Raw genomic sequence first — 25,812 nt, 5'->3', positions numbered from 1 at the left:
ATGTTCCTATTTTACATATATTATATACAGTAAAACCACGTGAGCTGTTTTAATACAAAATGTCAAGGAGGATTTGAAACAGGAAAGGGATTGTTTTCTTCATGTCATTCCAAGATGGCGGCTCTGTGGTGACAACCCTTCATCTCTCTACAGGGAGCTTCTCTTCATCCCAGATGTCACCTTGTTCTCTATAGAACACTGCCTTTGACCAGGGTCCATATGAGGAAAGATAATAGGATGTCATTTTGGATGCATCTCTTGTAGAGATTATATACTACTACAGTATCTTTGGGTAGCTGGGCTGTAGAGTAGATGGCATCTTCTGGAGTGTCTTTAGAGAGGTGTACAGCAGGGTATCTTGTAGATTCTACAGTATCTTTGGGTAGCTGGGCTGTAGAGTAGATGGTGTCTTCTGGAGTGTCTTTAGAGAGGTCTACAGCAGGGTATCTTGTAGATTCTACAGTATCTTTGGGTAGCTGGGCTGTAGAGTAGATGGCATCTTCTGGAGTGTCTTTAGAGAGGTGTACAGCAGGGTATCTTGTAGATTCTACAGTATCTTTGGGTAGCTGGGCTGTAGAGTAGATGGTGTCTTCTGGAGTGTCTTTAGAGAGGTCTACAGCAGGGTATCTTGTAGATTCTACAGTATCTTTAGGTGGCTGGGCTGTAGAGTAGATGGAATCATCCTGGGATCCACTGGCTGTTGGAGGTCTTGAAGAGACTCTAAAATCTGTAGGTAGATCCACACTAGAGTAGATGAGAGAAGCGGGTTGATCTGCAGTAGAATAGCTTGGATTTATATCATCTTTGTGGCAGCTAGCGTTAGCATAGATGTCACAGTGTGAGACACTGGTAGGATGGCCAGCAGGGTAGGTTGTAGAGGTTTGGCCAGCAGGGTAGGTAGATGGTTGACAAGCAGAGTATGTTGTAGAGGCTTGGTCAGCAGGGTGGGTTGTAGAGGCTTGGCCAGCAGGGTAGGTTGTAGAGGTTTGGCCAGCAGGGTAGGTTGTAGAGACTTGGTCAGCAGGGTAGGTTGTAGAGACTTGGCCAGCAGGGTAGGTTGTGGAGACTTGGCCAGCAGGGTAGGTTGTAGAGGCTTGGCCAGCAGGGTAGGTTGTAGAGACTTGGTCAGCAGGGTAGGTTGTAGAGACTTGGCCAGCAGGGTAGGTTGTAGAGGCTTGGCCAGCAGGGTAGGTTGTAGAGACTTGGTCAGCAGGGTAGGTTGTTGGGTCTTGGCCAGCAGGGTAGGTTGTAGAGGCTTGACCAGCAGGGTAGGTTGGTGATTTGACAGTAGAGTAGACTACACAGATGACCACAGGGAGTGTGTCTGTCTGTCTGTCTGCCTCTCTGATCTCCTCATACACACAGTCAACCTGCATACAGAACCAATGACAATAAATACATGTTCAGATGTGAAAAGAAGTGGAGGCCCTCAACCATCAACATGTTAGCCACTGTATATCTTCATGGAATGATAACAGACGACAGTAGAAACCCACTAGAGGCTGTAGACTCACACACTCAACCCTTAGATGTTTAGTTCACCACCTCCCTGTCTGTCACCTCTACACTATAAGTTATTATGGACACACACACACACACACACACACCCACACACACCTACACACACCTACACACACACACACACACACACACACACACACACACACACACACACACACACACACACACACACACACACACACACACACACACACACACACACACACACACACACACACCTTTGTATCTCACCTCTCCAGTAGGGTCAGGTTGTGTGTTGGAGGAGACTGGTGGTGGTGTTCTCCTGGTTCCTCTCCTCTGTCTGTAGAACAGGAGCAGGACCAGTCCTAACACTGTCACCATGACTACCAGACCAACACTGGTCCACACCATCAAACCTGACCACAGACAGGAGGAGAGACTTTACAGAGTACTGTATATATCATAGATACCATCAGACCTGACTACAGACAGGAGGAGAGACTTTACAGAGTACTGTATATATCATAGATACCATCAGACCTGACCACAGGCAGGAGGAGAGACTTTACAGAGTACTGTATATATCATAGATACCATCACACCTGACCACAGACAGGAGGAGAGACTTTACAGAGTACTGTATATATCATAGATACCATCAGACCTGACCACAGACAGGAGGAGAGACTTTACAGAGTACTGTATATATTATAGATAAGAAAGAAGACAGACAGGCAGGCAGACAGGCAGGGAGTCAGATAGACAGGCAAGAAGACAGACAGAGAGACGGAACATAAAGGTGTGATAAAGGAGGAGCCAAAACCTAAAGTGTTGCATCACTTCCTGTAGATTTCAAGAAACTCAAATCTAAACCATATTTTAGCTCAAATCAGTACACAGACAGACAGACAGACAGGAAATAAAGATGTGATAAAGGAGGAGCCAAAACTAAAGTGTTACATGAAACTTACCAGCCCTCTGACTCTGTCCTGCACCAGGAGAGTCCAATGTAGGATCTACTAGAGAGAGAGAGAGAGAGAGAGAGAGAGAGAGAGAGAGAGAGAGAGAGAGAGAGAGAGAGAGAGAGAGAGAGAGAGAGAGAGAGAGAGAGAGAGAGAGAGAGAGAGAGAGAGAGAGAGAGAGAGAGAGAGAGAGAGAGAGAGAGAGAGAGAGAGAGAGAGAGAGAGAGAGAGAGAGAGAGAGAGAGAGAGAGAGAGTTGATTTCCTCCAGCATTTAATATCACAGAACATTATTTGTAATGTCTGATGTGAGAGATTCATCATTTCACAACATATTAGTTGTAATGTCTGAGATGAGAGATTCATCATACCTGCTCTTGACGAAGAGTGAACACTGATTTCTCCAGATGTCAAAAACGTTGTAGAGATGTTAGATAATGTTGCAGAGAGGTTTGGGAGGTTTGTGGAGAAATGAGGTCTGGAGGTTACAGTTGATGGTTTAGGAGGAGCTGTGTGTAAAACAAAAGAACAGGCATCCACAAATACTGTCACCATTTTGCTTTTCTCTAATGAAGTCATGAAGCCTGTAACAAACATTAAGCTCTGAATTTATCAAGACAAATATGATTGAGTGTTAACTTACCATCTGTAACTGTGAGATGCACCTCTTGGTATGTGTCTGGGCCATATCTCTCCACTCCACACCAGTAGGTTCCAGAGTCTGTCTTCATCAGGTTCTTGATGGTCACAGTGAAGTCTCCATATCTATTGTCATGTATGGCGTATCTTCCTCTCTCAATATAGTTCTTGTTGTTCTGAGTTTGAACCAGAATGTCATTGTAACTGTCACATTTCTTCCTACAGAAGTACTTGTCAATGCTTTTTACAAACCATGTATCTGCATATGAACACTGAATTGTGACCTGTCCCCCAACAACTCCAGTCACTTTGGTGATGACTGACTCCACAACACAGAGAGATGTAAAACAGAAACACACGCTCACTAAAGAGGACCTGTCCCCCAACAACTCCAGTCACCTTGGTGATGACTGACTCCACAACACAGAGAGATGTAAAACAGAAACACACGCTCACTAAAGAGGACCTGTCCCCCAACAACTCCAGTCACCTTGGTGATGACTGACTCCACAACACAGAGAGCTGTAAAACAGAAACACACGCTCACTAAAGAGGACCTGTCCCCGAACAACTCCAGTCACCTTGATGATGACTGACTCCACAACACAGAGAGCTGTAAAACAGAAACACACGCTCACTAAAGAGGACCTGTCCCCCAACAACTCCAGTCACCTTGGTGATGACTGACTCCACAACACAGAGAGCTGTAAAACAGAAACACACGCTCACTAAAGAGGACCTGTCCCCGAACAACTCCAGTCACCTTGATGATGACTGACTCCACAACACAGAGAGCTGTAAAACAGAAACACACGCTCACTAAAGAGGACCTGTCCCCCAACAACTCCAGTCACTTTGGTGATGACTGACTCCACAACACAGAGAGATTTAAAACAGAAACACACGCTCACTAAAGAGGACCTGTCCCCCAACAACTCCAGTCACCTTGGTGATGACTGACTCCACAACACAGAGAGATGTAAAACAGAAACACACGCTCACTAAAGAGGACCTGTCCCCCAACAACTCCAGTCACCTTGGTGATGACTGACTCCACAACACAGAGAGATGTAACACAGAAACACACGCTCACTAAAGAGGACCTGGACCCCAACAACTCCAGTCACCTTGGTGATGACTGACTCCACAACACAGAGAGCTGTAAAACAGAAACACACGCTCACTAAAGAGGACCTGTCCCCCAACAACTCCAGTCACCTTGGTGATGACTGACACCACAACACAGAGAGATGTAAAACAGAAACACACGCTCACTAAAGAGGAACTGTCCCCCAACAACTCCAGTCACCTTGGTGATGACTGACTCCACAACACAGAGAGATGTAAAACAGAAACACACGCTCACTAAAGAGGAACTGTCCCCCAACAACTCCAGTCACCTTGGTGATGACTGACACCACAACACAGAGAGATGTAAAACAGAAACACACGCTCACTAAAGAGGACCTGTCCCCCAACAACTCCAGTCACCTTGGTGATGACTGACTCCACAACAAAGAGAGATGTAAAACAGAAACACACGCTCACTAAAGAGGGACTGGACCCCAACAACTCCAGTCACCTTGGTGATGACTGACTCCACAACACAGAGAGCTGTAAAACAGAAACACACGCTCACTAAAGAGGACCTGTCCCCCAACAACTCCAGTCACCTTGGTGATGACTGACTCCACAACACAGAGAGCTGTAAAACAGAAACACACGCTCACTAAAGAGGACCTGTCCCCCAACACCTCCAGTCACCTTGGTGATGACTGACTCCACAACACAGAGAGATGTAAAACAGAAACACACGCTCACTAAAGAGGACCTGTCCCCCAACAACTCCAGTCACCTTGGTGATGACTGACTCCACAACACAGAGAGCTGTAAAACAGAAACACACGCTCACTAAAGAGGACCTGTCCCCCAACAACTCCAGTCACCTTGGTGATGACTGACTCCACAACACAGAGAGCTGTAAAACAGAAACACACGCTCACTAAAGAGGACCTGTCCCCCAACAACTCCAGTCACCTTGGTGATGACTGACTCCACAACACAGAGAGCTGTAAAACAGAAACACACGCTCACTAAAGAGGACCTGTCCCCCAACACCTCCAGTCACCTTGGTGATGACTGACTCCACAACACAGAGAGATGTAAAACAGAAACACACGCTCACTAAAGAGGACCTGGACCCCAACAACTCCAGTCACCTTGGTGATGACTGACTCCACAACACAGAGAGATGTAACACAGAAACACACGCTCACTAAAGAGGACCTGGACCTCAACAACGTTATACTGTTCTTCTTATTCCTTATTTGGAATGATAGTGTATTTCTTTCTACCTCATGTTATTTATAGTATTACCTTATAGTCAGTCAGACAGCCAGACAGATTACAGACATTATATAGTCTAGTTCTATAGAAACGAATAAAGACTACAGACAGTATACAGTCTAGTACTATAGAAACTGATACACACTACAGACAGTATACAATCTAGTACTATAGAAACTGATACAGACTACAGACAGTATCCGGTCTAGTACTATAGAAACTGATAAAGACTATAGACAGTATCCAGTCTAGTACTATAGAAACTGATACAGACTACATACAGACAGACAGTCTAGTTCTATAGAAACTGATACAGACTACAGACAGGCAGACATACAGGCATATAGGAGGACAGACAGACAGACAGACAGACAGACAGTATTATGGAACCTGATACAGACAGACAGTATTATGGAACCTGATACAGACAGACAGACAGACAGACAGACAGACAGACAGACAGACAGACAGACAGACAGACAGACAGACAGACAGACAGACAGACAGACAGACAGACTGTCACGCCCTGGCCTTAGTATTCTTTGTTTTCTTTATTATTTTAGTTAGGTCAGGGTGTGACATGGGGTATGTTTGTGTTTTGGGTGTTTATTATGGTAAAGGGGGTGTTGGTTTTAGTGTATGGGTTTGTGTTGAGTGTATGTGTCTAGGAAAGTCTATGGTTGCCTGAATTGGTTCTCAATCAGAGACAGCTGGTTATTGTTGTCTCTGATTGGGAGCCATATTTAAGGTAGCCATAGGCTTTAGGTGTTTGTGGGTAATTGTCTATGTTTGAACGTTTGTAGCCTGTGTGTGTGTGCACAACGTTTATAGCTTCACGGTCGTTTGTTTAGGTTATGTATAGTGTTCGTTTCATGTTTTCTCTCTTCTGAATAAAAGAAGATGTTCTTTTCACGCGCTGCGCCTTGGTCCTCACTCTCTTCAGTAGACGATCGTGACAGAATTACCCACCAACGGACCAAGCAGCGTGACAAGCGGCAACAGGAGCAAGGCATCAAGGATTCTTGGACATGGGAGGAGATATTGGAAGGAAAGGGACCTTGGGCACAACCGGGAGAATATCGCCTCTCTCGTGAAGAGCTGGAGGCAGCGAAAGCCGAGAGGAGGCGATATGAGGAGGCAGCACGGAGGCAAGGCTGGAAGCCCGTGAGTACTACCCAAAAATTTCTTGGGGGGGGCTAGGAGGTAGTGGGCCGAGGGCACGTAGGAGACCTGCGCCCACTTCCCAGGCTTACCGTGGAGAGCGAGAGTACGGGCAGACACCGTGTTACGCAGTAGAGCGCACGGTGTCTCCTGTACGTGTGCATAGCCCGGTGCGGGTTATTCCACCTCCCCGCACTGGTAGGGCTAGATTGGGCATTGAGCCAGGTGCCATGAAGCCGGCTCAACGCGTCTGGTCTCCAGTGCGTCTCCTCGGGCCGGCTTACATGGCACCAGCCTTACGCATGGTGTCCCCGGTTCGCCTACATGGCCCGGTGCGGGTTATTCCACCTCCCCGCACTGGTCCGGCGACGGGGAGCATTCAACCAGGTAAGGTTGGGCAGGCTCGGTGCTCAAGGGAGCCAGTACGCCTGCACGGTCCGGTATTTCCGGCGCCACCTCCCCGCCCCAGTCCAGTTCCACCAGTGCCTACACCACGCACCAGGCTTCCAGTGTGTCTCCAGAGCCCTGTTCCTCCTCCACGCACTCGTCCAATGGTGCGTGTCTCCAGCCCATTACCACCAGTGCCTACGCCACGCACCAAGCCTCCTGTGCGTCTCCAGAGTCCTGTGCATCCTGTTGCTGCTCCCCGCACTAGCCTTGAAGTGCGTGTCCCCAGCCCGGTACCACCAGTGCCGGCACCACGCACTAGGCCTAATGTGCGTATCCAGGGTCCAGTATGCCCTGTTCCTGCTCCCCGCACTAGCCTTGAAGTGCGTGTCCCCAGCCCGGTACCACCAGTGCCGGCACCATGCACTAGGCCTAATGTGCGTATCCAGGGTCCAGTATGCCCTGTTCCTTCTCCCCGCACTAGCCTGAAGGTGTGTGTCCTTAGCCCGGTGCCTCCAGTTCCGGTACCACGCACCAGGTCTACAGTGCGCCTTATCCGGCCAGAGCCATCCGTCTCCCCAGCGCCATCTGAGTCATCCGTCTCCCCAGCGCCATCTGAGCCATCCGTCTCCCCAGCGCCATCTGAGCCATCCGTCTCCCCAGCGCCATCTGAGCCATCCGTCTGTCCCGAGCCGTCAGAGCCGATCGTCAGTCAGGATCCGCCAGAGCCGCCAGCCAGACAGGATCCGCCAGAGCCGCCAGCCAGACAGGATCCGCCAGAGCCGCCAGCCAGACAGGATCCGCCAGAGCCGCCAGCCAGACAGGATCCGCCAGAGCCGCCAGCCAGACAGGATCCGCCAGAGCCGCCAGCCAGACAGGATCCGCCAGAGCCGCCAGCCAGACAGGATCCGCCAGAGCCGCCAGCCAGACAGGATCCGCCAGAGCCGCCAGCCAGACAGGATCCGCCAGAGCCGCCAGCCAGACAGGATCCGCCAGAGCCGCCAGCCAGACAGGATCCGCCAGAGCCGCCAACCAGACAGGATCTGCCAGAGCCGCCAGCCAGACAGGATCCGCCAGAGCCGCCAGCCAGACAGGATCCGCCAGAGCCGCCAGCCAGACAGGATCCGCCAGAGCCGCCAGCCAGACAGGATCGTCCAGAGCCGCCAGCCAGCCATGAGCGTCCAGAGCCGCCAGCCAGCCATGAGCGTCCAGAGCCGCCAGCCAGCCATGAGCGTCCAGAGCCGCCAGCCAGCCATGAGCGTCCAGAGCCGCCAGCCAGCCATGAGCGTCCAGAGCCGCCAGCCAGCCATGAGCGTCCAGAGCCGCCAGCCAGCCATGAGCGTCCAGAGCCGCCAGCCAGCCATGAGCGTCCAGAGCCGCCAGCCAGCCATGAGCGTCCAGAGCCGCCAGCCAGCCATGAGCGTCCAGAGCCGCCAGCCAGCCATGAGCGTCCAGAGCCGCCAGCCAGCCATGAGCGTCCAGAGCCGCCAGCCAGCCATGAGCGTCCAGAGCCGCCAGCCAGCCATGAGCGTCCAGAGCCGCCAGCCAGCCATGAGCGTCCAGAGCCGCCAGCCAGCCATGAGCGTCCAGAGCCGCCAGCCAGCCATGAGCGTCCAGAGCCGCCAGCCAGCCATGAGCGTCCAGAGCCGCCAGCCAGCCATGAGCGTCCAGAGCCGCCAGCCAGCCATGAGCGTCCAGAGCCGCCAGCCAGCCATGAGCGTCCAGAGCCACCAGCCAGCCATGAGCGTCCAGAGCCGCCAGCCAGCCATGAGCGTCCAGAGCCGCCAGCCAGCCATGAGCGTCCAGAGCCGCCAGCCAGCCATGAGCGTCCAGAGCCGCCAGCCAGCCATGAGCGTCCAGAGCCGCCAGCCAGCCATGAGCGTCCAGAGCCGCCAGCCAGCCATGAGCGTCCAGAGCCGCCAGCCAGCCATGAGCGTCCAGAGCCGCCAGCCAGCCATGAGCGTCCAGAGCCGCCAGCCAGCCATGAGCGTCCAGAGCCGCCAGCCAGCCATGAGCGTCCAGAGCCGCCAGCCAGCCATGAGCGTCCAGAGCCGCCAGCCAGCCATGAGCGTCCAGAGCCGCCAGCCAGCCATGAGCGTCCAGAGCCGCCAGCCAGCCATGAGCGTCCAGAGCCGCCAGCCAGCCATGAGCGTCCAGAGCCGCCAGCCAGCCATGAGCGTCCAGAGCCGCCAGCCAGCCATGAGCGTCCAGAGCCGCCAGCCAGCCATGAGCGTCCAGAGCCGCCAGCCAGCCATGAGCGTCCAGAGCCGCCAGCCAGCCATGAGCGTCCAGAGCCGCCAGCCAGCCATGAGCGTCCAGAGCCGCCAGCCAGCCATGAGCGTCCAGAGCCGCCAGCCAGCCATGAGCGTCCAGAGCCGCCAGCCAGCCATGAGCGTCCAGAGCCGCCAGCCAGCCATGAGCGTCCAGAGCCGCCAGCCAGCCATGAGCGTCCAGAGCCGCCAGCCAGCCATGAGCGTCCAGAGCCGCCAGCCAGCCATGAGCGTCCAGAGCCGCCAGCCAGCCATGAGCGTCCAGAGCCGCCAGCCAGCCATGAGCGTCCAGAGCCGCCAGCCAGCCATGAGCGTCCAGAGCCGCCAGCCAGCCATGAGCGTCCAGAGCCGCCAGCCAGCCATGAGCGTCCAGAGCCGCCAGCCAGCCATGAGCGTCCAGAGCCGCCAGCCAGCCATGAGCGTCCAGAGCCGCCAGCCAGCCATGAGCGTCCAGAGCCGCCAGCCAGCCATGAGCGTCCAGAGCCGCCAGCCAGCCATGAGCGTCCAGAGCCGCCAGCCAGCCATGAGCGTCCAGAGCCGCCAGCCAGCCATGAGCGTCCAGAGCCGCCAGCCAGCCATGAGCGTCCAGAGCCGCCAGCCAGCCATGAGCGTCCAGAGCCGCCAGCCAGCCATGAGCGTCCAGAGCCGCCAGCCAGCCATGAGCGTCCAGAGCCGCCAGCCAGCCATGAGCGTCCAGAGCCGTCAGCCAGCCATGAGCGTCCAGAGCCGTCAGCCAGCCATGAGCGTCCAGAGCCGTCAGCCAGCCATGAGCGTCCAGAGCCGTCAGCCAGCCATGAGCGTCCAGAGCCGTCAGCCAGCCATGAGCGTCCAGAGCCGTCAGCCAGCCATGAGCGTCCAGAGCCGTCAGCCAGCCATGAGCGTCCAGAGCCGTCAGCCAGCCATGAGCGTCCAGAGCCGTCAGCCAGCCATGAGCGTCCAGAGCCGTCAGCCAGCCATGAGCGGCCAGATCCGTCAGCCAGCCATGAGCGGCCAGATCCGTCAGCCAGCCATGAGCGGCCAGATCCGTCAGCCAGCCATGAGCGGCCAGAGCCGTCAGCCAGCCATGAGCCGTACAGCCAGGATCCGCCAGAGCCGTCCAGCCAGGATCCGTTCCTCAGTCCGGAGCTGCCCCTTAGCCTGGTGCTGCCCCTTATCCTGGTGCTGCCCCTTATCCTGGTACTGCCCCTTATCCTGGTGCTGTCCCTTATCCTGGTGCTGTCCCTTATCCTGGTGCTGCCCCTTATCCTGGTGCTGTCCCTTATCCTGGTGCTGTCCCTTATCCTGGTGCTGCCCCTTATCCTGGTGCTGCCCCTTAGTCCGGTGCTGCCCCTTATCCTGGTACTGCCCCTTATCCTGGTGCTGTCCCTTATCCTGGTGCTGTCCCTTATCCTGGTGCTGCCCCTTATCCTGGTGCTGTCCCTTATCCTGGTGCTGTCCCTTATCCTGGTGCTGCCCCTTATCCTGGTGCTGCCCCTTAGTCCGGTACTGCCCCTTAGTCCGGTGCTGCCCCTTATTCCAGTGGGTTTAAGAAAGCGGGTAGTGACTATGGTGGGGTGGGGACCACGACCAGTGCCGGAGCCGCCGCCGTGGACGGACGCCCACCCAGACCCTCCCCTAGACTATGTGCTGGTGCGCCCGGAGTTCGCACCTTAAGGGGGGGGTTATGTCACGCCCTGGCCTTAGTATTCTTTGTTTTCTTTATTATTTTAGTTAGGTCAGGGTGTGACATGGGGTATGTTTGTGTTTTGGGTGTTTATTATGGTAAAGGGGGTGTTGGTTTTAGTGTATGGGTTTGTGTTGAGTGTATGTGTCTAGGAAAGTCTATGGTTGCCTGATTTGGTTCTCAATCAGAGACAGCTGGTTATTGTTGTCTCTGATTGGGAGCCATATTTAAGGTAGCCATAGGCTTTAGGTGTTTGTGGGTAATTGTCTCTGTTTGAACGTTTGTAGCCTGTGTGTGTGTGCACAACGTTTATAGCTTCACGGTCGTTTGTTTAGGTTATGTATAGTGTTCGTTTCATGTTTTCTCTCTTCTGAATAAAAGAAGATGTTCTTTTCACGCGCTGCGCCTTGGTCCTCACTCTCTTCAGTAGACGATCGTGAGACAGACAGACAGACAGACAGACAGACAGACAGACAGACAGACAGACAGACAGACAGACAGACAGACAGACAGACAGACAGACAGACAGACAGACAGACAGACAGACAGACAGAACTCACCTGAGAGGAGACAGCAGGAGATAACATGGAGAATCTTCATTCTGGACAGTTACTCCTCAGTTACTATACTGTTAAAGTTACTTTACTATCACAGTTACTATACTGTTCAAGGTACTTTACTATCACAGTTACTATACTGTTAGTTACTTTACTATCACAATTACTATACCGTTAAAGTTACTTTACTATCACAATTACTATACCAGTAAAGTTACTTTACTATCACAGTTACTATACTATCACAGTTACTTTACTATCACAGTTACTATGCTGTTAAAGTTACTTTACTATCACAGTTACCTTACTACCACCTGGTGCATCAACAAGCCCAGGTCCACAACAGCTTCTCTGTCAGCTACTCTCAGTCCTACTAATCCATCACCAGTCAGACAGTGTTTGACAGCAGGGGGATTCTGAAGTGTTCTTTCTTCCTCTGTAGAAAGCTCCTCCCTCCTCTGACATCACACCCCACTCATCTCTCTGCATGTCAGACAGATGGAGATAGTGATGAGGGTAACGGTGGTGGTGGAGGGGGTGGGCATTAGCCTACATATCCTGGCTCTGAAATGACTTCAGTGTCATCAGGTCTATATGTGCTGCAGAGTGAAACTGGTTCAAACCGGCCGGAGGTTAGACTTCTAAACCACCAGACAACTCAGCTAGCTGTGGTGACTAAGTGTTAAAACTGTCAACTTCTCTGTTCTAAAGTTACCATGTTTGTTTCAATAGAGGACGAACACATTGTTGAGATGATGACAATATAGTTAAAGTACACATCAATATATTTTATAACTTTTTTCTGACATGTCATTGATCCAAATACAGTCTTTGTAAATGATCAACTCAACAGATGAGTTTCTGAACAGAAGAAACATCCCTCCTCTACAACCCAACTCCCCCTTAATGAATGATGTCATCACATAACAGACAAGCTACTGAGATCTCAGTAAACCAATAGAACAACTTAAACTGCGAAGGCGGAGTTTGTTGACTCCACCCCTTTATCGAGATTCGCTGTCAGTTTTGAGCAGGGCATTCGGCGTTCGCCGCTGGCCTCCTAAATTGCCCATCAAGTGAAACCTCCGCTCACCCAGACAAAACATGCAAACTGTCAGTGAGAGAACAGGAAGTAGAGAGAGAGAGAGAAAGAGACCGGCAGAGAGAGAGAAAGGGACCAGCAGAGAGAGAGAAAGGGACCAGCAGAGAGAGAGAAAGAGACCAGCAGAGAGAGAGAGAGAGAGAGACCAGCAGAGAGAGAGAGAGAAAGAGACCAGCAGAGAGAGAGAGAGAAAGAGACCAGCAGAGAGAGAGAGAGAAAGAGACCAGCAGAGAGAGAGAGAGAAAGAGGCCAGCAGAGAGAGAGAAAGAGACCGGCAGAGAGAGAGAGAGAAAGAGACCAGCAGAGAGAGAGAGAGAAAGAGACCGGCAGAGAGAGAGAGAGAAAGAGACCAGCAGAGAGAGAGAGAGAAAGAGACCGGCAGAGAGAGAGAGAGGAAGAGACCAGCAGAGAGAGAGAGAGAAAGAGACCGGCAGAGAGAGAGAGAGAAAGAGACCAGCAGAGAGAGAGAGAGAAAGAGACCAGCAGAGAGAGAGAGAGAAAGAGACCGGCAGAGAGAGAGAGAGGAAGAGACCAGCAGAGAGAGAGAGAGAAAGAGACCGGCAGAGAGAGAGAGAGAAAGAGACCAGCAGAGAGAGAGAGAGAAAGAGACCAGCAGAGAGAGAGAGAGAAAGAGACCGGCAGAGAGAGAGAGAGGAAGATACCAGCAGAGAGAGAGAGAGAAAGAGACCGGCAGAGAGAGAGAGAGAAAGAGACCAGCAGAGAGAGAGAGAGAAAGAGACCAGCAGAGAGAGAGAGAAAAAGAGACCAGCAGAGAGAGAGAGAGAAAGAGACCAGCAGAGAGAGAGAAAGAGACCAGCAGAGAGAGAGAAAGAGACCAGCAGAGAGAGAGAAAGAGACCAGCAGAGAGAGAGAGAGAGAGGGAGAAAGAGACCAGCAGAGAGAGAGAGAGAGAGACCAGCAGAGAGAGAGAGAGAAAGAGACCAGCAGAGAGAGAGAGAGAAAGAGACCAGCAGAGAGAGAGAAAGAGAAAGAGACCAGCAGAGAGAGAGAGAGAGAGAGACCAGCAGAGAGAGAGAGAGAGAAAGAGACCAGCAGAGAGAGAGAGAGAGAGAGAAAGAGACCAGCAGAGAGAGAGAGAGAGAGAGACCAGCAGAGAGAGAGAGAGAGAGAAAGAGACCAGCAGAGAGAGAAAGAGAAAGCGACCAGCAGAGAGAGAGAGAGAAAGAGACCAGTAGAGAGAGAGAGAGAAAGAGACCGGCAGAGAGAGAGAGAGAAAGAGACCGGCAGAGAGAGAGAGAAAGAGACCAGCAGAGAGAGAGAGAGAGAGAAAGAGACCAGCAGAGAGAGAGAGAGAAAGAGACCAGCAGAGAGAGAGAGAAAGAGAAAGAGACCAGCAGAGAGAGAGAGAGAAAGAGACCAGTAGAGAGAGAGAGGGAGAAAGAGACCGGCAGAGAGAGAGAGAGAAAGAGACCAGCAGAGAGAGAGAGAAAGAGACCAGCAGAGAGAGAGAGAGAAAGAGAAAGAGACCAGCAGAGAGAGAGAGAGAAAGAGACCAGCAGAGAGAGAGAGAGGAAGAGACCAGCAGAGAGAGAGAGAGAGAAAGAGACCGGCAGAGAGAGAGAGAGAAAGAGACCAGCAGAGAGAGAGAGAGAGACCAGCAGAGAGAGAGAGAGAAAGAGAAAGAGACCAACAGAGAGAGAGAGAGAAAGAGACCAGCAGAGAGAGAGAGGAAGAGACCAGCAGAGAGAGAGAGAGAGAAAGAGACCGGCAGAGAGAGAGAGAGAAAGAGACCAGCAGAGAGAGAGAGAAAGAGACCAGCAGAGAGAGAGAGAGAAAGAGAAAGAGACCAGCAGAGAGAGAGAGAGAGAGAAAGAGACCAGCAGAGAGAGAGAGAGACCAGCAGAGAGAGAGAGAGAGAGACCAGCAGAGAGAGAGAGAGAAAGAGACCAGCAGAGAGAGAGAGAAAGAGACCAGCAGAGAGAGAGAAAGAGACCAGCAGAGAGAGAGAGAGAGAGAGACCAGCAGAGAGAGAGAGAGAAAGAGACCAGCAGAGAGAGAGAAAGAGACCGGCAGAGAGAGAGAGAGAGAGACCAGCAGAGAGAGAGAAAGAGACCAGCAGAGAGAGAGAAAGAGACCAGCAGAGAGAGAGAAAGAGACCAGCAGAGAGAGAGAAAGAGACCAGCAGAGAGAGAGAAAGAGACCAGCAGAGAGAGAGAAAGAGACCAGCAGAGAGAGAGAAAGAGACCAGCAGAGAGAGAGAAAGAGACCAGCAGAGAGAGAGAAAGAGACCAGCAGAGAGAGAGAAAGAGACCAGCAGAGAGAGAGAGAGAGAAATAAAAATAAAAAGTAAAAGAGAAATTTGCTAAAAATAGAGGTCAGCGCATATAGTTAAAATATGTCTCTTGTGATTGGTCGACAGTGAGTGTATGTATCTTGTGATTGGTCGCCAGTGACACAAGTGTGTCTGGGTTTGCTGATTGTGGAGTAGATGGGAGGTGCCTCAGAGCAGCTGTGTGGATGATTGACAGTAGAGTAGGCGGGGCTTTTGTTCACAGTAGCATAGTCACATGATGAAGTGCCCTCTGTAGTAATGGCAGCGGTGGTTTCATTGGGGCAGCTGCCCTCTTTAGTGATGGTGTCAGTGGCTTCGTTGGGGCCACTGGGGTTCTTGTGGAAGTTGACGCTGGCGTAGTGGAGAGAGTCAGAGTGACTTGTGGGTAAGTTGGTGGTGGTGTAGATGGTGGAGGTCGCAGCGCCTGAGTCTGACCTTAGGGGGCGCTCCTTTATCTCTTCATAGTCACCGTCACCATGACAACCCTGGAGAGGAGGAGGAGAGAATAGTACGACACTCACAAACACAACAGATAAAACACACTCAATGACATCACTCAATGACATCACTTAATGACATCCCTCAGACACAAAAACTAACAAACACAATACACTGACCCCTTCATTGTTTCCTGTGTCTGGACTCACTCTGTGTGTTGAAGAGACAGATCCTGTGGAACACAACACACACACATCACTCAGAGAGAGAGAGAGAGAACAAACCCATTTTTGATAAACTACTGGGTGAAATACCACAGTGCTCCATCACTGCAGCAAGATTTGTGACCTGTTACCACAAGAAAAGGTCAACCAGTGAAGAACAAACACCATTGTAAATACAACCCATATTATTTTATTTATGCTTATTTATTTTCCCTTTTGTACATTAACCATTTGTAGATCGTTACAACACTGTATATATACATAACATGACATTTGTAATGTCTTTATTCTTTTGAAACTTCTGTAAGTGTAATGTTTACTGTAAATTTGTATAGTTTATTTCACTTGGTATATTATCTACCTCTCTTGCTTTGGCAATGTTAACATATGTTTCCCATGCCAATAAAGCCCCTTGAATTGAATTGAATTGAGAGAGAGACAGAGAGAGATCCATTTGTACATTGTTACAACACTGTATATATATAATATAACATTTGTAATGTCTTTATTGTTTTGAAACTTCTGTATGTGTAATGTTTACTGTTAATTTGTATTGTTTATTTCACTTTTGTATAATATCTACCTCACTTGCTTTGGCAATGTTAACACATGTTTCCCATGCCAATAAAGCCCCTTGAATTGAATTGAATTGAGAGAGTGACAGAGAGAGAGGACGGAGGCAGGGAGAGAGATTAGGAAAGAGAGATAGAGAGAGAGAGGACGGAGGCAGGGAGAGAGAGAGAGAGAGTGACAGAGAGAGAGGACAGAGGCAGGGAGAGAGAGAGAGAGAGAGAGAGAGAGAGAGAGAGAGAGAGAGAGAGAGAGAGAGAGAGAGAGAGAGAGAGAGAGAAAGAGAGAGATGCACTCCCACCAGAATACAGCAGGGGTCAGACACTCCTCAGTGACTATTTATGCTTCTCAACCAGGGACAATGATGACATGCTATTATGCAAATGAATTTATTCGAAATGGAAAGATTTCGAAAAGGAGAACTTTCTCTCCTTTTATAGACCTGTGTGTGTGTGTGTGTGTGTGTGTTTCTCACCTGTGGCCTTGTTGTATTTCCATCTGTAGACTATGATCAGGCTGATCACCAGCAGTAACACTACCAGACTAACAGACACCATGATGACAACTGAGGTACCTGGAAAACACACACACACAGTTACGTAACCGATTAGACAAACCTACTGTTACTCTAACCTACCCCTCATATCATAACACTACATACAGACATGTCTAACACTAACCAAAGTGATACTCAGGCATCTAAATATGTAAACGTTTATTTACCAGATCCGTTGAGTGATGATGATGGGATTAATTTAGTTGTGGGTTGGTCTGTTGTTGCGGTGGTTGGTGCCACTGAAAACAATGGACACAAGTATGAAAATGCTTCCGTAAGGTGAGGAGAGGGAGAGATATAGAGTGATGGAGGCGGAGAGAGACAGAGATGGAGGGTGGTTTCTCTTGTTCCTGTTTAGGTGTCTCTCTTTCCCACCATGTCCTTCTTTTCTCTCTCTCTCTCTCTCTCTCTCTCTCTCTCTCTCTCTCTCTCTCTCTCTCTCTCTCTCTCTCTCTCTCTCTCTCTCTCTCTCTCTCTCTCTCTCTCTCTCTCTCTCTCTCTATCTCTCTCTCTCTCTCTCTCTCTCTCTCTCTGATGACAACTGCAGGTTTCATGATGACATTCATACTGAAACTTGGGGTTTTATATGTTGAACACATGACTGCTTAGTGATACTGAGACAGATATAGAAACACACAGACATTACAGAGGAAGTTACTGTGTTCTGGTCCAGTGTCTTTTCACACCACTACAAACACACAGACATTACAGAGGAAGTTACAGTGTTCTGGTCCAGTGTCTTTTCACACCACTACAAACACACAGACCCACCCAGCCTCCACTAACACACTGACCCACCCAGCCTCCACTAACACACTGACCCACCCAGCCTCCACTAACACACTGACCCACCCAGCCTCCACTAACACACTGACCCACCCAGCCTCCACTAACACACTGACCCACCCAGCCTCCACTAACACACTGACCCACCCAGCCTCCACAAACACACTGACCCACCCAGCCTCCACTAACACACTGACCCACCCAGCCTCCACTAACACACTGACCCACCCAGCCTCCACTAACACACTGACCCACCCAGCCTCCACTAACACACTGACCCACCCAGCCTCCACTAACACACTGACCCACCCAGCCTCCACTAACACACAGACCCACCCAGCCTCCACTAACACACTGACCCACCCAGCCTCCGCTAACACACTGACCCACCCAGCCTCCGCTAACACACTGACCCACCCAGCCTCCGCTAACACACTGACCCACCCAGCCTCCACTAACACACTGACCCACCCAGCCTCCACTAACACACTGACCCACCCAGCCTCCACTAACACACTGACCCACCCAGCCTCCACTAACACACAGACCCACCCAGCCTCCACTAACACACTGACTGCCTGCTGTCCACCACTGAACAACTACTACTGATAAGATGTTTAGATCAATGATACATTTCACTAAACTGGTTGTTGACATGAAATAACAGTTAATAACAGTTAATAACAGTTAATTACAGTTAATAACAGTTAATAACAGTTAATTACAGTTAATAACAGTTAATAACAGTTAATTACAGTTAATAACAGCATATTTACCCGAGGGTCTAGACGTGATGCTGGTTTAAAAGCACAGTATTTCATTGTCAGACATAACATACTGTAGTTATAACTAATATATTGATATAATATAATGCTATATATTATTTACATGGTCAGACAGTATATAACATAGTTACTGCAGGTGTACAGCATGGGTAGCAGAGGAGGCTGGTGAACAGAGATATAGGAGGACTGGCTAATCACAATGGAAGGAAAGGAATGGATGGAACGATATCAAACACATTAAACATGTAAATTACATTAAAAATGTCATGCAATTATCATTTTAATTAAACTACTTTTATCAAATAGATATGAGTGTAACTTGTGTGTTTATGTTCAAATGTTAAAGAGAAAGAATACGTTTATACTCACTTAAAACACGTAGCTTCACCTGTGTGATCAGTGTAATGTAACGTTGTTTTTTCCTGCTGGTTTCTACTCCACACCAGTAGGTCCCAGTATCATCTTCAGTCAGGTCCCTGATGGTCACTGTGGAGAATCTCTCTCTTCTGTTGTCAGACACAGAGAAACGACCAGCTTTTGCAGTTGTCTGGTAAGCAGAGATCATATTAACACAAGTCCTGAAGTCATTGCTTTCCTTGCAGAAATACTTGGTGCTGTCCTTATGGTCCTCTGGATAGTTGCATCTGATGGTAGCTTCTCCTCCCAGGTAGGCCGTCTCTGTGACTGACTTCTCACAGCAGTCACCTGTCAATAGGAACACACATCACAACCTTAGTCTAGTACTATAGACTGACTTCTCACAGCAGTCACCTGTCAATAGGAACACACATCACAACCTTAGTCTAGTACTATAGACTGACTTCTCACAGCAGTCACCTGTCAATAGGAACACACATCACAACCTTAGTCTAATACTATAGACTGACTTCACACAGCAGTCATCTGTCAATAGGAACACACATCACAACCTTAGTCTAGTACTATAGACTGACTTCTCACAGCAGTCACCTGTCAATAGGAACACACATCACAACCTTAGTCTAATACTATAGACTGACTTCTCACAGCAGTCACCTGTCAATAGGAACACACATCACAACCTTAGTCTAATACTATAGACTGACTTCTCACAGCAGTCATCTGTCAATAGGAACACACATCACAACCTTAGTCTAGTACTATAGACTGACTTCTCACAGCAGTCACCTGTCAATAGGAACACACATCACAACCTTAGTCTAGTACTATAGACTGACTTCTCACAGCAGTCACCTGTCAATAGGAACACACATCACAACCTTAGTCTAATACTATAGACTGACTTCTCACAGCAGTCATCTGTCAATAGGAACACACATCACAACCTTAGTCTAGTACTATAGACTGACTTCTCACAGCAGTCACCTGTCAATAGGAACGCACATCACAACCTTAGTCTAATACTATAGACTGACTTCACACAGCAGTCATCTGTCAATAGGAACACACATCACAACCTTAGTCTAATACTATAGACTGACTTCACACAGCAGTCACCTGTCAATAGGAACACACATCACAACCTTAGTCTAGTACTATAGACTGACTTCTCACAGCAGTCACCTGTCAATAGGAACACACATCACAACCTTAGTCTAATACTATAGACTGACTTCTCACAGCAGTCACCTGTCAATAGGAACACACATCACAACCTTAGTCTAATACTATAGACTGACTTCTCACAGCAGTCATCTGTCAATAGGAACACACATCACAACCTTAGTCTAGTACTATAGACTGACTTCTCACAGCAGTCACCTGTCAATAGGAACACACATCACAACCTTAGTCTAGTACTATAGACTGACTTCTCACAGCAGTCACCTGTCAATAGGAACACACATCACAACCTTAGTCTAATACTATAGACTGACTTCTCACAGCAGTCATCTGTCAATAGGAACACACATCACAACCTTAGTCTAATACTATAGACTGACTTCTCACAGCAGTCACCTGTCAATAGGAACACACATCACAACCTTAGTCTAGTACTATAGACTGACTTCTCACAGCAGTCATCTGTCAATAGGAACACACATCACAACCTTAGTCTAGTACTATAGACTGACTTCTCACAGCAGTCATCTGTCAATAGGAACACACATCACAACCTTAGTCTAATACTATAGACTGACTTCTCACAGCAGTCACCTGTCAATAGGAACACACATCACAACCTTAGTCTAGTACTATAGACTGACTTCTCACAGCAGTCATCTGTCAATAGGAACACACATCACAACCTTAGTCTAATACTATAGACTGACTTCTCACAGCAGTCATCTGTCAATAGGAACACACATCACAACCTTAGTCTAGTACTATAGACTGACTTCTCACAGCAGTCACCTGTCAATAGGAACACACATCACAACCTTAGTCTAGTACTATAGACTGACTTCTCACAGCAGTCATCTGTCAATAGGAACACACATCACAACCTTAGTCTAGTACTATAGACTGACTTCTCACAGCAGTCACCTGTCAATAGGAACACACATCACAACCTTAGTCTAGTACTATAGACTGACTTCTCACAGCAGTCATCTGTCAATAGGAACACACATCACAACCTTAGTCTAGTACTATAGACTGACTTCTCACAGCAGTCATCTGTCAATAGGAACACACATCACAACCTTAGTCTAATACTATAGACTGACTTCTCACAGCAGTCATCTGTCAATAGGAACACACATCACAACCTTAGTCTAATACTATAGACTGACTTCTCACAGCAGTCATCTATCAATAGGAACACACATCACAACATTAGTCTAGTACTATAGACTGACTTCTCACAGCAGTCATCTGTCAATAGGAACACACATCACAACCTTAGTCTAATACTATAGACTGACTTCTCACAGCAGTCATCTGTCAATAGGAACACACATCACAACCTTAGTCTAGTACTATAGACTGACTTCATTGACTAGTGGTACTGATCATGTGATAACATATGTAGCTAAATTCATTTAATAAAGTTAAAGTAAAAGTCTCTCACCCTTCTTCACATCCAGCTCTACCTCGGTATAACTGTCAGGTGCAGTAGGTTTGTCCACTCCACACCAGTAGGTCCCTTCATCTTGTCTGGTCAGTTGTCTGATGATCACCTTGAAGTAGTGTCCTCCAGTGATGTCATACAGAGAGAATCTACCACTGTGTGCCCAGGTGTTCTTCCTCAGAGTAGTTATCTTCTTATCACAAATATAAGTCCACTTTGTTCCATTACAGAAATATTTGTCATGACTTCTTTCTTCTGTGGAATAATGACAGTAGATGATGACAGTTCCTCCAGAGTATCCTGTCACTTTGAAGGAGCTCAAACAACCTGTCAATCAGACAAGAGAAAATACCTCTTGGTTTAGTGTTTTGTAATACTAATCAAATCAAACTAAATCTACGTTTATTTGTCACATGCGCCGAATACAACAGGTGTAGACCTTACAGTGAAATGCTTACTTACAAGCTCCTAACCCTAACAGTGCAATTTTTAAGTAAACAATAGGTATTAGGTTAACAATAGATAAGTAAAGACATAAAATAAAACAGCAAAATGACATTGAAAATAACAGTAGCGAGGCTATATACAGGTGGTACCGGTACAGAGACAGTGTGCAGGGGCACCGGTTATTCGGGCTAATTGGGGTAATATGTACATGTAGGTACAGTTAAAGTGACTATGCATAGAGGATAAATGAATTTACGGTTAGGATTCCTACACCAGTGGCATCCTCAAATTATACACATAGTACATACATACACACCATAGTGTTTCCTTATCTGTAGTAGCAGCCTTTATAAGAAAACTAACTGGATGTTATTACGTTGTTATAGAGAGTTATAACAAGCTTATTACCTGTCATGAAGGAGAGGAGGATGACTATCAGCAGGATCCTCATCTTGTTGTGTTCCAGGTTGGTCCAGGTGTCTATAGGTCCTGATATAATGCTGTGTTCTCTCCAGGTTGGTCCAGGTGTCTATAGGTCCTGATATAATGCTGTGTTCTCTCCAGGTTGGTCCAGGTGTCTATAGGTCCTGATATAATGCTGTGTTCTCTCCAGGTTGGTCCAGGTGTCTATAGGTCCTGATATAATGCTGTGTTCTCTCCAGGTTGGTCCAGGTGTCTATAGGTCCTGATATAATGCTGTGTTCTCTCCAGGTTGGTCCAGGTGTCTGTAGGTCCTGATATAATGTTGTGTTCTCTCCAGGTTGGTCCAGGTGTCTATTGGTCCTGATATAGTACTGTGTGTCCAAGTCTACAACTCTCTCTGTTCTCTCTCTACTTATAGGAACTTAAATACAAACTTAATGTACTTCATGTACTCTCTCTCTCTCTCTGCCCCTCCCTCTCTCTAACTCACTCTTTGCACTCTCGTACAACTATGTACTTCCCTATTTCTGCATCTCTCTCTCTCTCTACTAGTTCAAACCCTCCTACCACATGTTATTTCTGACAGCCCCTCCCTCTTCCTCCTTAACCAATCACATCTATGTTCCTACATCACACAGTAGAGAGAGAGAGGGAGGGTGAGAGAAAGAGAGACAGAGTCCTCTATGGATCATAGCACAGAAACACATTCAAACACTCTCATTCAGACTGGAGGCTGTCTACAGAGGAGAGAAACAGAGTTATTCTGCCACTGGAGGCTGTCTACAGAGGAGAGAAACAGAGTTATTCTACCACTGGAGACTGTCTACAGAGGAGAGAAACAGTGTTATTCTGCCACTGGAGGCTGTCTACAGAGGAGAGAAACAGAGTTATTCTGCCACTGGAGGCTGTCTACAGAGGAGAGAAACAGAGTTATTCTGCCACTGGAGACTGTCTACAGAGGAGAGAAACAGAGTTATTCTACCACTGGAGACAGTCTACAGAGGAGAGAAACAGAGTTATTCTGCCACTGGAGACTGTCTACAGAGGAGAGAAACAGAGTTATTCTGCCACTGGAGGGCAGTCTCCCTCCATCTCTCTCTCCCTCCATCTTTCCCTCAATCTCAGCTCTGTGCGTCTAATGACAGTGGTACATGCTGATGAGACAGGTTCAGAGTGACAGGTACTGAGTTTACTGACAGCACCAGTGGAGGCTGGTGAGGGGAGGACTACTTATAGTAATGGCTAGAATGGAACGTATCAAATACATAAATATATTGATGCTTTATTGATAAATACACATAGTCTCATTTCCCAGTTGTCATGACTGTCCTGTGAGGATCAGACTGATGTGGGGGGGGGGGGGGGGGGTGACAGTAACCAGGCCTCTCTCTCTCCAACAGAGAGGAGAGGGGGAGCTGTTGATTCGTCACCTTCACACCCTGCTGTAAATCTCTGGAGGGGGAAACTTTGTCTCTCTACCCTTTAGTATTGGGATTGAAATGTCTTTTGTCTAGAGAGACTTTTGCCCAAAACTCTAACTTTGGAACAGTATTTCTAACATCCGAATGTAGAATGTAGAATGTAGAATGTATATGTCAAGTTTCCATCCAATGGACACTGTAAAATGAAGATAATATTTTTGTTAAGAATTTGATTCAAATTTTCTAACGAGTACATCGTTTTGATGATACATTGCCCATTAAGTAGCCACGCCCGAGGGACGTCAGAGAGCGTTTCAGCATGATGGTAACACCCAATTTTTACCAGAGTATATAAAGGATTGGCTAAGAATTAACATATCAGACCAGAACATTTCTGTGTTGCTGCTGGCGTGTAAAGTGGTCAGGAGCTGAACCCTGAAAAATCAACCTTTAGACCAGAAAGACGTGAGACCATGGAAACGGTTAGAACTTAACCTCAACACGAGGTGAAGAAGATAAACTCACCTTCCTTTAGACCAGAGAGACGAAGAGCTGCAGCTCATGTCCATCTTGGTCCGAATCCTGAGTGCCAACACGAGGAGGAAGAGGCGAGAAGCTCACCTCAGACAATCACTGGTACAGCTGATTAGCTGTCTTAAGTCAGATATCGAGAAAAACTCATCTAAAGGACTATCTTGCTATGCTCATCACCAACTCTCATCACTGTTGACATGGCTGGTTATCTTCCAGAGTGAACAACAGTAGAAGACGGGAAAGGGAAACCCCTTTCGGACAATCAGAGCCAAACAGCTGGAAGGTCAACAACTTTCCGAAAAGGCTTAGTTCCGACCGAGATAAACGAAGAACAGCATTAATGGGAGAATAGTTATGGAATGTGACCATGATAAGTGTCCATTTCAAGCCGTCATATCTTGTTAGTCCACTAGGGACTTTTGTCTCATGCAAGTATGTGTGTGTTCTGTTATTATTAGTTAGTTAGTAAATAAATGATTCAACCAAATTGTATAGTACTGAATAATGATCAAGGTTGGGGTTCTTGCAGATCCAAGAAGGTTACGACTGTTCAGAATGAGACTGATATGAGGTAATAATTAATAAGTGACTGTTCAGAATGAGAATTGATATGAGGTAATAATTAATAAGTAACTGTTCAGAATGAGAATTGATATGAGGTAATGATTAATAAGTGACTGTTCAGAATGAGACTGATATGAGGTAATGATTAATAAGTGACTGTTCAGAATGAGAATTGATATGAGGTAATAATTAATAAGTGACTGTTCAGAATGAGAATTGATATGAGGTAATAATTAATAAGTGACTGTTCAGAATGAGAATTGATATGAGGTAATAATTAATAAGTGACTGTTCAGAATGAGAATTGATATGAGGTAATGATTAATAAGTGACTGTTCAGAATGAGACTGATATGAGGTAATGATTAATAAGTGACTGTTCAGAATGAGAATTGATATGAGGTAATAATTAATAAGTGACTGTTCAGAATGAGAATTGATATGAGGTAATAATTAATAAGTGACTGTTCAGAATGAGAATTGATATGAGGTAATAATTAATAAGTGACTGTTCAGAATGAGAATTGATATGAGATAATGATTAATAAGTGACTGTTCAGAATGAGACTGATATGAGGTAATAATTAATAAGTGACTGTTCAGAATGAGAATTGATATGAGGTAATAATTAATAAGTGACTGTTCAGAATGAGAATTGATATGAGTTAATGATTAATAAGTGACTGTTCAGAATGAGACTGATATGAGGTAATGATTAATAAGTGACTGTTCAGAATGAGAATTGATATGAGGTAATGATTAATAAGTGACTGTTCAGAAAGAGAATTGACATGAGGTAATGATTAATAAGTGACTGTTCAGAATGAGAATTTATATGAGTTAATAATTAATAAGTGACTGTTCAGAATGAGAATTGATATGAGGTAATGATTAATAAGTGACTGTTCAGAATGAGAATTGATATGAGTTAATGATAAATAAGTGACTGTTCAGAATGAGAATTGATATGAGGTAATAATTAATAAGTGACTGTTCAGAATGAGAATTGATATGAGTTAATGATTAATAAGTGACTGTTCAGAATGAGACTGATATGAGGTAATAATTAATAAGTGACTGTTCAGAATGAGAATTGATATGAGGTAATAATTAATAAGTGACTGTTCAGAATGAGACTGATATGAGGTAATAATTAATAAGTGACTGTTCAGAATGAGACTGATATGAGGTA

The 25,812-nt window shown here is 47.4% G+C and overlaps 2 protein-coding genes across 2 annotated transcripts; both read right to left on the bottom strand.

Annotated features, from left to right (window-relative positions):
- LOC139541661 (location of vulva defective 1-like) lies at window positions 1–11,495 on the bottom strand. The gene is made up of 6 exons (XM_071346561.1): window positions 11,469–11,495; window positions 3,086–3,470; window positions 2,814–2,951; window positions 2,454–2,498; window positions 1,753–1,898; window positions 1–1,370 (listed from the first exon to the last, which is right to left on the bottom strand). The coding sequence occupies exons 1-6, from the start codon at window positions 11,493–11,495 to the stop codon at window positions 189–191; spliced, it is 1,923 nt and encodes a 640-aa protein (XP_071202662.1). The 3' UTR covers window positions 1–188.
- A 3,209-nt stretch (window positions 11,496–14,704) lies between these two features.
- LOC139568233 (CMRF35-like molecule 1) lies at window positions 14,705–22,617 on the bottom strand. Its single transcript, XM_071389982.1, has 7 exons — window positions 22,088–22,617; window positions 21,233–21,559; window positions 18,589–18,924; window positions 16,816–16,887; window positions 16,568–16,666; window positions 15,478–15,530; window positions 14,705–15,345 (listed from the first exon to the last, which is right to left on the bottom strand). Exons 1-7 carry the CDS (start codon window positions 22,128–22,130, stop codon window positions 14,917–14,919), a joined length of 1,359 nt encoding a protein of 452 aa, XP_071246083.1. The 5' UTR covers window positions 22,131–22,617; the 3' UTR covers window positions 14,705–14,916.
- Window positions 22,618–25,812: the final 3,195 nt, after the last annotated feature.

The sequence above is a fragment of the Salvelinus alpinus genome, chromosome 2, assembly GCF_045679555.1.
Source record: "Salvelinus alpinus chromosome 2, SLU_Salpinus.1, whole genome shotgun sequence".
Lineage (NCBI taxonomy): Eukaryota > Metazoa > Chordata > Actinopteri > Salmoniformes > Salmonidae > Salvelinus > Salvelinus alpinus.
The sequence above is the reverse complement of the archived record's forward strand: the minus strand, read 5'-3'. Positions and strand labels throughout refer to the sequence as shown.

Coding starts and splice junctions, on each gene's coding strand:
- LOC139568233 (XM_071389982.1), bottom strand. CDS start 22,130: ATGAGGATCCTGCTGATAGTCATCCTCCTCTCCTTCATGACAG. Junction 21,560..22,087: donor CCTCCTCTCCTTCATGACAG/GTAATAAGCTTG, acceptor TCTGATTGACAG/GTTGTTTGAGCTCCTTCAAA. Junction 16,667..16,815: donor ATCATCACTCAACGGATCTG/GTAAATAAACGT, acceptor TGTGTTTTCCAG/GTACCTCAGTTGTCATCATG.
- LOC139541661 (XM_071346561.1), bottom strand. CDS start 11,495: ATGTTATCTCCTGCTGTCTCCTCTCAG. Junction 3,471..11,468: donor CTCCTGCTGTCTCCTCTCAG/GTGAGTTCTGTC, acceptor AGGTGACTGGAG/TTGTTGGGGGACAGGTCCTC. Junction 2,499..2,813: donor TCACTCTTCGTCAAGAGCAG/GTATGATGAATC, acceptor TCTCTCTAGTAG/ATCCTACATTGGACTCTCCT.